This window comes from Neomonachus schauinslandi, chromosome 8, assembly GCF_002201575.2.
Source record: "Neomonachus schauinslandi chromosome 8, ASM220157v2, whole genome shotgun sequence".
In the NCBI taxonomy this organism is placed as follows: Eukaryota; Metazoa; Chordata; class Mammalia; order Carnivora; family Phocidae; genus Neomonachus; species Neomonachus schauinslandi.
The window spans coordinates 129,877,109-129,888,537 of NC_058410.1; the positions used below are offsets into that span (position 1 = coordinate 129,877,109).

Sequence of the window (11,429 nt, forward strand, 5' to 3'; positions counted from 1 at the left end):
CTGAGCCGAAGGCAGTCACTTAACCAACTGAGCCACCCAGGCGCCCCAAGACAAAAGTTTTGGTAAATAATTACATGTTTCATGAACCAGACTAATTCTATCTCGGACAAATCTGCCATGATGACTGTTCTGTGACGTGAACCTTCTTGAGCACCGGTCCCCCCATTCTTAAGTATACCCTCGGGGTATAACATCCTTGATCTGCCCAGGAAATAGGAGACACATGCAAGTCTACTTGTATTTTGGCAGCCAAAGAAACACTCTGTCCCCCTAATAAGCCATTTCTTGTCAAGCTAGACTTGTCAGCCTTTCTCTTTGGTCTTATGACTCCTTTACATAGGAGGTCCTTTTGCATACACCTCCCTTTCACAGAACACATGCAATGGCCTGGGATAGTCAGGGGCAGCTTGACTGATGACTTTAATAAAAAAATGAGATTGAGTTTTTAGACAAGGATAAAAAGGTATTTCTGGAAGAAGAAATGGGGTGCTATCTCAGCTAAGAGAGACTTTTAATTGCAAGAAACAAAAAGCAACTCTGGTTATTCCAAACTTCAACAGAGGGCATGGGGATGGTTTTATAACAGACATAAGTACATCTGACAGAAGCTGGGGTAGGAAGAGAACCAGAGCTCAGATAGGGACAGGGTGCGGTCAGGGCAATCTCTCCCTCTTGTCTCCTCTCTGCATATTGTCTTCATTCTTCTTTCTGCAGACGAGCCTCTCTTATTCCACATCTGCTCATTCATTCAACACATGCTTATTGAACATCCACTGTGTGCCAAACACTATTCTAAGTGCTGCGTAAACAACAACCTCATTCTCTAGGAAATTACATGCTAGGTTGGGAAGATGATTTTACAATTAGTAAGTTATATAGCACTAAATATGGAGGTAAGTGCCATGGAGAAAAATAGGCTGTGAAGTGCATATGCATTGCAATTTTATTTTATTTTATTTTTGAAGATTTTATTTATTTATTTGAGAGAGAGCACAAGCAGGAGGCAGAGGGAGAGGGACAAGCAAACTCCCCGCTGAGGAGGGAGCCCGATGCAGGGGTCGATCCCAGCACCCTGAGATCACAACCTGAGCCAAAGTCATACGCTTCACCAACTGAGCCACCCAGGCGCCCCTATGTGTTGCAATTTTAAACAAGATGATCCAGGAAGGCCTCACTGAGAAAGTGACATTTGAATAAAGACAGAAAGGAGATGAGGTAGTGACCTGGGAGATTATCTGGGAAATTCTGGGCAGATGAAGCAACAGGTGCAAGTGCTCAGAGGTGGAAACAAGGAGGCTGAAGCAGCATGAGCAAAGCGGAGATGAAAGTGAGCTGAAAGCTGGGAGGGAGATGTGTAGTCTGGTTCATGAAACATGTAATGTAGGACTTTATAGGCCATTGCATGAGAAAGGGGGCCACTGGAGAGTTTTGAGCATAGGAATGACACCATTGACTTTAACAGAAGTGTTCTGGTTACTGTATTGAGAACAGACTAAAGGGCAGCTCTGTTGTGTATTAACTGTGTGGCCTTATCCTTAACCTCTTTCTCCCTTAATTCCTCTCTGTGTAAAACCAAGAGATAATAATAGTCTCTAGTGCTTAGGGTTAGTATGAAGATTAAATGAGTTCATCTATGTAAAGCACTTCATACAGTGTTTGGCATATAATTAGTACACTTCATGTTTTTTCTGCTATTGTTATGGCTCTAACATATGAGGTCCCAGAAGATGTGGCAGATAGGGTTGGTTGAGAACACAGGCAGTATTTTTTCATCTCATTTATTAATTGAGCTGGAGAAATTTATTAATGGAGCTTGGAGAAAGATTTATTGAATAGATGATGTTGCTCTTCAAAGCTATAAAATCTATCCTAAAGACCTAGAAATTGGTACTGTGGATACTCAGTAGACATTAGGTGAAATACTGCAACCAGGAATTTGTTTGACATTTTTGTTTGGGGGTTTCTTAGTGTGTAAAGTCACACACTGCCTATGTTAGCATATGATTTCTTTGCACCCACTATTTATGTCTGAGGTTCCAAATATATAAGGTTATAATAAGGTTCCAAAAATGATAGAATAATGCTGAAATTTTCACAAGCTGTTGTGGCAGATGGTCTTTACCCCTCTGGTTATCAGTGTGTATACATTTGTGTCTACCAAACATAATACTGACTCTAGGCCTCTGTGAAACAAACAAGAACCCAAACAAACAAAATAACCTACTGATTAGCCAGAGACTAAAATCTTGCCCCTTACACAATCTTGGTCACACTCCACTGATGCATTTGTGGTTCAGGGTTCCAGTAATTAATCCAGTGGGCTCCTAGTTTGGAGCTGAGCTATTTCCTAAAATATGTTAATGCCAACTAGAAACATTACTGAACACAAATCATTGACTTGGTTTACTCTGTAACTGAAACAGGGCAGAGATCAATTTATTTTACGGTAACTGGAACTGCACACACAGAAATGCTGTGTGTTTTGGTTGAGGAATGACACAGAGGCAACATAATGTGAAGTTAAGGGTATAGATTTTGAAAGATAGACCTTACTTCAAATAACTGCTCCAGCAAGGACTAGGATCATAGGTAATTTACTTAATTCTCTGTGGTTCAATTTCTTTAAGTCTAAAGGACAGGGGTTAGATCACGGTGGTTATAACTAAGGTTTAAGTTTACACCTGAATAGGGAGGAACACATCCCTAAATCCATTCGGAGCTGGATTTAAGTTAAGTCCCACTGTTAGTTGTTCAGCATCTTGCAGTAATTCAGTGAGGGTCTGGCATACTGGAATTACTCAAGTTCTTCTTAGTCCTTATCTGCTTTCCCTGGTTAGAATCAGTTATGGTAAACACAGGCTTCAGTTTTGGTATCTCAAAGCCAGGAGCTGCTGCAACTGGAAAGTTTTTGTTTGGGAGTTATGTATGAGCTGCAATTTCCTTCTTTCACTCAAGACTGTATTTATAAGATTTATCTGTGTTGATTCTTGTAGGAGATTAAGAAGAGAAAGACTTCAAGGATAAACACACAAATTTTGGTGTACAGCAATTGAGTGGTCCTGCAGGAAACGCAAGGAAGAGAAGCAGATCTGTAAAGGGAATGGAGATAATGTTTTGTGGACACTGGGGCATACAGAGGTAGCAGGAAATTATATTTAACTTACCCTCTCTCCTCCTTTAAGATACTGCTCAAGTAAACACCTTAAAGTAAACACCCTGGCTTGCAGTCACCATCTCTGCAGGAAGAAAGTAGTTGTTACCACTGTAGGCAAAAAACGTGATCTGGTTAGAGTGACAATCCTCCCGGTTGGCATCCTCCGATTTACACCAGGTAAACCACAAGTCCCTCCATTAATAGGGTCTTTCGGAGTCCATCCTCAGAAGCCCTTCTCTCGTATCCGTGGTCCCCACCTCAGGCCGGGACCACCTCCCAATGCCTCTTGCAGGACCCGACTCAAATTCTGGGTTTCAGGCAAGCTTTTGGAAAGCCGAGCTTCGAAGGTCAACTTTCTTAGTGTGTAAAGTCACACACTGCCTATGTTAGCATATGATTTCTCTGCACCCACTACTTATGTCTGAGGTTCCAAATATATAAGGTTATAATAAGGTTCCAAAAATGATAGAATAATGCTGAAATTCTATCATTTCCTTTCGGAGCGGCTACATAGTGATCCAGGGGGGCGTAGCGCGACTCCCCGCCCCTCCCCGCCCCTCCCCGCCCCGTCTCCGCGACCCAATGCGCGCGCCTCGATTCTTACCCTCAAGCCCCGCCCCATGCGTCTCCCTTCCCCGGGACGCATGCGCGCGCCCTTACTCCTCCCCTCAAGCCCCGCCCCATGCGTCTCCCTTCCCTGGGACGCCTGTGCGCGCCGTGACTCCTCTCCTCAAGCCCCGCCCCATGCGTCTTCCGTTTCCGAGACGCCTGCGCGCGGCGCGACTCCACCCCTCAAGCCCGGCTCCCGGCCTCGCCCCGCACCACGTTCCGCCTTGCCCTCGGGACGCAGAGCGCGCGGCGACGTTTCCGGCGGGACCCGGACGTCCCGCCTCACGGCTTGCGTGCCCTTGTCGAGCGGGGCAGACCTACGGCAAAGCGGTTCGGTACTTGGGAATTATTTTTCTATACCTTTTTGACTTTTGGGGGTTACATAAGAGGCTTTGCTGCGCGTTAGGCTGCGTCATAGTTGCCTTTCTAGTCGCGCATTTTGTGCTTTCCTTAAAATAGATTGTGAATCTTGCAGAATCCCTGTGCTTTTGAGACATATGCTTACTGATGTAGCGTAGTGGTGATTAGTTTCCTGTGGATTTTATTGCTCCAGCTCCTTGAAAGTCCCAGTAACTCGGTGCTACTTGGAATTAATAACAGGCACAATTCCAAGCACCGCCCCCCCGCCCCAAACAGGTATGAATTGTTTCAAGCTTTAAACCTAATTGGATACTAAATTGGATCCATCTATAAGAAAGTAGGAGTTATACCCTACTTCGCCAAGAGCGAAGTGTCCCACGTTAATTATGACTTGGGCTTTCCCGTATTTTACCCCCTCACAGACCTCAGTCTAACGAGCTATTTGGATGCAAAAGTAATTGCCATCTAAAAGTTTTGCAGATGTTGAGTATTGCAGTAATTGAACTCTTGGGCAAGGGTAGAAAGGGGCAATTAAAATAGTTGAATTAAGGGCCCAGGGGATACTTAGTTTCCGATTTAGTAATAAGTTGGTTAGCTGATGAAAAGGTAAACTCATTACCTGTACAGAGCTCGTCAGTGAATTGCATTCAGTTTCCTGTAGGCCTGTGTTACTAGAATGGAGGTTATTACCAAAACGGTTGGTATCTGTTTAGCATTTACTACGTGCTAAGCACTTTTACTTATTACCCCTTTTAATTCTCACAGGAGCCCTAGGAAATTTGTACCGTTCTTACCCTCGTGGTACAGTGAAGGAAGCTTAGGCTAATAGAGGTTGGTAGCTTGCCTGTTAACTTCTTAGCTACTAAGAGGTGGAGTTAGAACTTGGGTCCACTTCCTTCTGACTGCTGAGAGCCATGCAATTAATTGTCTCTGATCCAGCCCCTCCTCCGCAGGTGCAGGCCTGGTGTACTCTTCTGTCTGGTCAGAGTGAAAGAGAACAATGCAGAGGGACTCTGGCCCACTGTAAGTACAGTGAATGGGAGAGGAATTGCCAGCAACTTCTCAAAACCAGAGCTTCTTTCCTTATTTGGAAAGGGCCCTAAGAGTAGACTGCTGGGCAGCACAGGGTATGGAAGGATGGACATGTAGGCCAGGGACCTGGGTTTGAGTCCCAACTCCATCACCGACTAGGGCAAGTCATCTAACCTCTGGGAGTTATGTTCATTTGTACCGTGATAAGACTGTTCTGGAATTATGATGTTTTAGTCCCATCCTGTGATTGTTTCTTTAAATATTTTTAGCCGTGGTTGGCACTGATTTCTTGCGGTTTCATTTTCAGAGTACCTTTACATTGGATTGGCTTTGGCTATGCAGCGCTGGTTGCTTCTGGTGGGATCATTGGCTATGCAAAAGCAGGTATGGTTTGTAGCGACTTAACCTCCTAAGATTTTCACATTGTTGCTGGAAAAGAGTGAGTCCCCAGGTTCCCCAGAGTACAATCTAATTTGAGTCAAGTTTGCTTTAAGCCCTCTAGCTTGAGTGCAGGCTTTTTTCAGTCCGGTGGCTGCTCCTGCACTTGCTTTTCCGTTACCTGGTTGACCTAAAAGTCAGGCTTCTTGTCTACTCACTTGTTCTTGGCTTCTTTATCTAAAGCTGCGGGGCAGGGGTGGTAGTAGATTGTTATTATCACTGACTACCACACATTAGCCTTGACCCCAGAGTGTCATCTCTATGCTCTCTAAGTAGGAAGAAACCTCTTTTCTTTCCATGCTCATTTTTTGAAGTCTCCTCTTTAGACATAGATCTGTCAGTAAATGTGCTGTTTCTACCTCCTTTCTAGCCTGCATCCCCACCCCAACACACACACACACACCAGAATTCTTATTCTCCATTTTTTTTTTTTTTTTTTTTTAACTCACTGCCCTTATTTCCCTCTCCTTTGGTGGTTTGCCTGAATTCCTGCCTATATACAGTTCCAGCCCTTGACAGGTTAGTCAGGCCTGGTTAGGAGCCCTTCTTTTCGCCCCAGATGGAAGTATCTGTCTATTAAAAAAGAGAGGATTAGTGTGGTATTACCGTGCCTTCTCTGTAAAATAGCAACCTCCCCAAAACATTTTCCTGCTTGAGAGCTCCTTGGTTATGAGCTGTGTTGAGAGAAATTTTCTTTGCGGTTTTCCTCTGTGAGAAAAGGAAATCTTGTGAATTCTGTTAAGAAAATGAGTGTCTGACATTATAATGCAGAACTGTTTGCTTCCCTACAGGTAGTGTCCCCTCACTGGCTGCTGGGCTGCTTTTTGGTAGTTTAGCAGGCCTGGGTGCTTATCAGCTGTCTCAGGATCCGAGGAACATCTGGGTATTTCTAGGTATGTCAACGTCACTGTCTCCCTCCTACAGTTATGTATCCCGAATGCTCTACCAAGAGGCTCTGGATTGGTGGAATGTGGCAGGTTCTTCACATGAAGACAGTTTTACTACTTTTGCCAAGTGCTAGAGAGGTTTTAAAATTGGGGGTGGGGGGAGTTGTGCTGGCTTCTGTTTATTTTCTGTGTACAGAATATGGAAAGGTTTTCATGCCTCATGAATTTAGATTTAGCCAATGAAATTAATAATAAACCTGTGCAAGGCAAGTATATGTCTCTTAATCATTATGATTGCCCACTGAAGACCGTATGCTTGAGCATAGGATCACATGTCAGGCTTAGGTTTGCATTTTTCACATTTGAAAATCATTTATTAGCCCTTTAGCACTAAGCTAAATGTATGGCATAGGCCTTGCCTTCAGGGAGCCTTTACCTTGACTGACATGAAACATGAGTCTGCGGGGCTGCTGAAGTGTCCTGGGAGCTGCACAGACAGTGAGGAGCGCCAGGAAGGGAAGATTACTACTTATCAGGGTGGCTTTGGGTGCATATTTATTGAGCTCCACCCATGTATCAGAACCTGCGCTAGGAGCATGGGCATCTCACTGTCTCCACAAACCCACAGAGTCGGAAAACCTATAGTTCTGGCCTTTATAACAGTGGTTTGCACGAGTTGCCACGGGCTGGGCAGGAGAGGGCAGCAATGGCTGATGTGGGGTGTGCTGCGGAAGGAGGAGGGACCCAGCTCTCAGCTCTGCCTCATGGCTCCCTCACTCAAGTTCCTGAAAGACTTTCAGAGTTCTTTTTTCCCATTTCTGATTCCACTCCTCCACTCTCAGCAAATGACCTCAGTGCCTACTTAAAGAACAGCAACAGTCATCACATGGGGGCTCCACCATGCTGTCAGCGTCCATGCCTTCTGCTGTGCTGTTTCTCTCCTCTCCACACTGGTCCCTCCATCCAGGCTTTGGGTCTGTATGTCCCCCACCTTCTGGAGTGTTATTCTGCCAAAGATGCCATCTCTTAACTTGGATTCCACCGTGCAGATAGATCCCTCCTGCTCATGTTCATGTGTCTTCTCTCACCCAGTAAAGAAAAAAGGACCTCTTCTGACCCCACTTCCTTCTCCAGCTGCTGCCCTTCTTCCCCTTCAGAAACTTCTCTAGAACAATCTGTTATACTGCTTGTTTTTATTTCCTCCCCTTCCGCATTCTCCACCTGCTTCAGTCTCTGTTTTTGTCTCCTTTGTCCATGGAAATAGCTTTCCCTGATTGTGCTAGTGACCTGGATTTTTCAGAATCCAGTGTGTGTGTGTTTTTTTTAAGATCTGTTTTATTTGAGAGAGAGGGCGCATGTGCACGCACAGGGGGAGGGGCAGAGGGAGAGAGAATCTCAAGCACACCCCCGCTGAGCACGGAGGAGCCTGATGTGGGGCTCAATTCCAGGACCCTGAGATAGTGACCTGAGTCGAAATCGAGTTGGATGCTTAACTGACTGAATCACCCAGGCGCCCTTGCAGTGTACATTTTTTATTCCTCATTCTAGTGGCCTATTAGCTTTCTCAGCATAGTGGACCAATCCATTTTCCACTCTCCTGTTTTCTTTTTTATTTTCTTGTTCTCTTTTGTTGACCCATCTTCCTTGGCTTTTTTTTTTAAGACTTATTTATTAGAGAGCTCAGGTGAGCAGGTGGAGGGGCAAAAGGAGAGGGAGAGAATCCCAAGCAGACTTCCCACTGAGCATGGAGCTTGATGTAGGGCTCAATCTCAGGACCCTGAGATCATGACCTGAGCTGAAATCAAGAGTTGGCTGCTTAATTGACTGAGTCACCCAGGTGCCCCAAGACCTGGCTCTTTTTATATTCTTTTTAATCCTCTTGCTTGGCTCATTGGAGCCCAGGCCTTAAATTACCATTGAAACAGGTCACTGATTCACAAACGGATTTCTCCTCCAAGCTTCACTCTTCTATATACAGTAGCGTGCTTGAAATCTTTTATTAGTTGTCTCAAGGCATCTGCCCAAACCTGACCTCTTGTCCTCACAACATTGGTCTTCTGGTGTTCTCCATCCATCTGGGTCTTGGTCTCCTCCCCTCCATCTTTATATCATTTTCACCAGTAGGTCCTATGGACACTACCTCCAGCACATAGCCTAGATTGTCTCCTCTATCTCCGAGGCCACCATCCTCATCCCAGTTATCCCTGTATTTTGCCTGCATTCCTGAGGAAGTCTCTAAATTGGTATCCCTACATGCTCTAGTTTTGCTGTAGTTTGTTTTCCATAGAACAGCTAGAATTTTGTTTTTATAGTTCTGCTCATGATCCCTCTGCTTGATATCTTTTAATGGCTTCTAATTGCTCTGAGGATGAAGACCACAGTCCCTAGTATTGCTGTCAAGGCTCTGTGGTCTGGCCCCTCTTCCTCGCTAGCCATATTTTAGCCTTCATTTCCCTCTCACCACAAGGCCCTGCGTGTATTATTCCCTCCGCTTGGAATGTGCTTTCTTACCCCTTTAGCTCATTCACTCCTACTTTTTAGATCTTGGCTTGATCTTCACACTTAATCTGCAAATCCTTTTCTGATTTTCCTGAATAGGCTGCATCCGCTGTTAAAGACCTTTTTTGTTTTTGTTTTTTTAAGATTTTATTTATTTGAGAGAGAGAGCACGAGTGGGATGAGGGGCAGAGGGAGAAGCAGACTCCCGCTGAGCAGGGAGCCTAATGGGGGGGGCTCGATCCTGGGACTCCGGGATCATGACCTGAGCCACCCAGGCGCCCCTGTTTAAAGACCTTTTTTGATGATAGTTTTGTCCTCCAGCCCCTAGTGCAGTGCATGACATATAATAGGTATTGTAACAGATGTTGAAGGGAAGAGCATACGGCGTAAATACATCAGCAAGGTCTAGGAAAAAAAGACCTGTGGCAAATTTGGAGAAAACTATGGCTGAAGAGTGGTAGGAGGTGAGGCCAGGAAGGCCGTTTGGCCCAGACTGTGAGGGCCTTACATTCCAGTGTTTGTTCTTAGCCCCATAGAGCGTGGGTGGCCATGGGGAAGGAAATGATCATAGGAGATGGGGTCTGGCCCTTGAAAGATGGCTGGGACTTTGGTTCTCCCGCATATAAGATGCAGTGATCTTTGATTCTTTTTCTTTTTCTCATCAGCTACATCTGGAACGTTAGCTGGCATTATGGGAATGAGATTCTACCACTCTGGAAAATTTATGCCTGCGGGCTTAATCGCTGGTGCCAGGTATTTTCTTTTCTCTTGCTGTTCTTCACCAATATGGAGTTTAGTTTCATGCCCCCCCCCCACCCCAGACTTTGTACATTCAAAAATTTACTTGTTCTGGTATGCCTGGTGCTGGACATCAACTGAAGTGATGTAATTTACACACAAATAGGAAAGGCTGCAAAATGAAGTAAGTGCATTCATGATTTTGCTCTCACATTTGTGGTCTGGTCCGTCCCCTCTCCTGCCTACAATGGAAGGAGCTTCATGCAAAGCCATGACTGCGGCTCTTTCTGTGACTTTCAGCATGAGTTCCATATTTCTGAGTTGTGTGGGCACCCTTTATTATTGAACATTTTCCTAAAAGGGAATTTTGATTAAATCCTGCTGTCCAATGAACTTTGGTTATGAAACTCGAACCAGATTATTTTAAAAACGTATTCCGAGGACAGAATTTGTAAACATCTGGAAGAAGGTCCCTTACCTGACTTTGATCATAGTTATGATGCTGTCAAGCATAATGCTTTATAGTCAGTGTAGACCAAGGTCAAGAGCAGTGAACTGGGAGGCTGGAAATGTACCATTAACTAGCTCTGTGACCCTGGAGAGACCTTGCTCTTCCCAGCCTTCAGTTTGCTCATCTCTTTGAATTATTGGCTATTAGATTAGGAACTCCCGATTCATATGTACTATTTTAAGGCAATTGGGGTGCAAGACTGCCCCTTGGCATGTTATTCCTTTGGTACTTCCAGGGATGGGGGTTCACCTGTGCCTGCTCTGCTTTGGCATCTCCTCACCATGTAGTTGTGAAGGACCTGCAGTTTTAGTTTCTTTGAAAAAATAGTCGAGTGCCTATTCTGTCCTTTACCTGATGTTTTTTGTTTATGTGTTTCTTTTGAACAGTTTGCTGATGGTCGCCAAACTTGGAATTAGTGTGTTGAATAGACCCCATCAATAGTAGTCATGTCCCGCTTGGACTCATGAAGAATTTAAAAACTTCCACTATTTTTAGTGTATTAAGAGAAACAAGTGCAGCATTTTCACATATTCTGACATTTTACTTAACAAAACAGAACAAAAATAACATTGAACTTTCCAGAAGAAATCAGTCATTATCATTACAGCCTTAAAGAGGTGGGTGGTATGTAACCCATGAGCTTCTTACATATTCTCATACAGTTTGATTCTTGTACGTGATGTTCTCTCTTCTTTCTGTATCTATGGGTAAAGTCTCAAGGGGTAAAATGTTAGGTATCAACATTGAGGGCCTTGAAACCCCATGCCCTACTCAGAACAGTGTGAAAAAAGTCTCTTAGGAACTTTAGGATTTCTTTTCTTTGGCTTATCCTAGAGCACAGACCTACTTTGAAATTATGTCAAATGAAATATGAAAATAAAGTTTACTGTAAGTAATATTTTCTATGGTGTCTTCGTTGCCAGAGCTGTCTAGAATGTAGAATGAGATGTGAATAGCAGGAAGCTGTAGGAATGTGAAAGTGTTCTGTTAATATTTTATTTAGTAATTACCTATTTTGAATAAGGACCAAAGAAAGTTATTTATGATTTGATTATATATTGCACTAAAGCTCGTTTTAGAAATGATCCCTTAGTGAGGATTTCTAAAATTAGGACTGTGTAACAAAAAAAAAAGAAAGAAAAAATGAAAATGTGGTTAACTAGCTAATCTATAAATGTGAAACTAAAAGACCTGTCTGAAA

At 44.0% G+C, this 11,429-nt stretch overlaps 1 protein-coding gene across 3 annotated transcripts; it reads left to right on the forward strand.

Moving 5' to 3' along the window:
• Nucleotides 1-4,033: 4,033 nt before the first annotated feature.
• LOC110586837 (transmembrane protein 14C) lies at nucleotides 4,034-11,129 on the forward strand. 3 transcript variants are annotated; one of them, XM_021697139.2, is made up of 6 exons: nucleotides 4,034-4,098; nucleotides 5,063-5,146; nucleotides 5,463-5,539; nucleotides 6,385-6,486; nucleotides 9,645-9,732; nucleotides 10,615-11,129. In XM_021697139.2, the coding sequence occupies exons 2-6, from the start codon at nucleotides 5,124-5,126 to the stop codon at nucleotides 10,667-10,669; spliced, it is 345 nt and encodes a 114-aa protein (XP_021552814.1). In that variant the 5' UTR covers nucleotides 4,034-4,098; nucleotides 5,063-5,123; the 3' UTR covers nucleotides 10,670-11,129. The 3 variants fall into 3 exon arrangements, with proteins under 3 accessions (XP_021552814.1, XP_021552813.1, XP_021552815.1); XM_021697138.2 differs by having other exon boundaries at nucleotides 4,056-4,098; nucleotides 5,077-5,146; XM_021697140.1 differs by lacking the exon at nucleotides 4,034-4,098 and adding an exon at nucleotides 4,889-4,954.
• The last annotated feature ends 300 nt before the right edge of the window (nucleotides 11,130-11,429 follow it).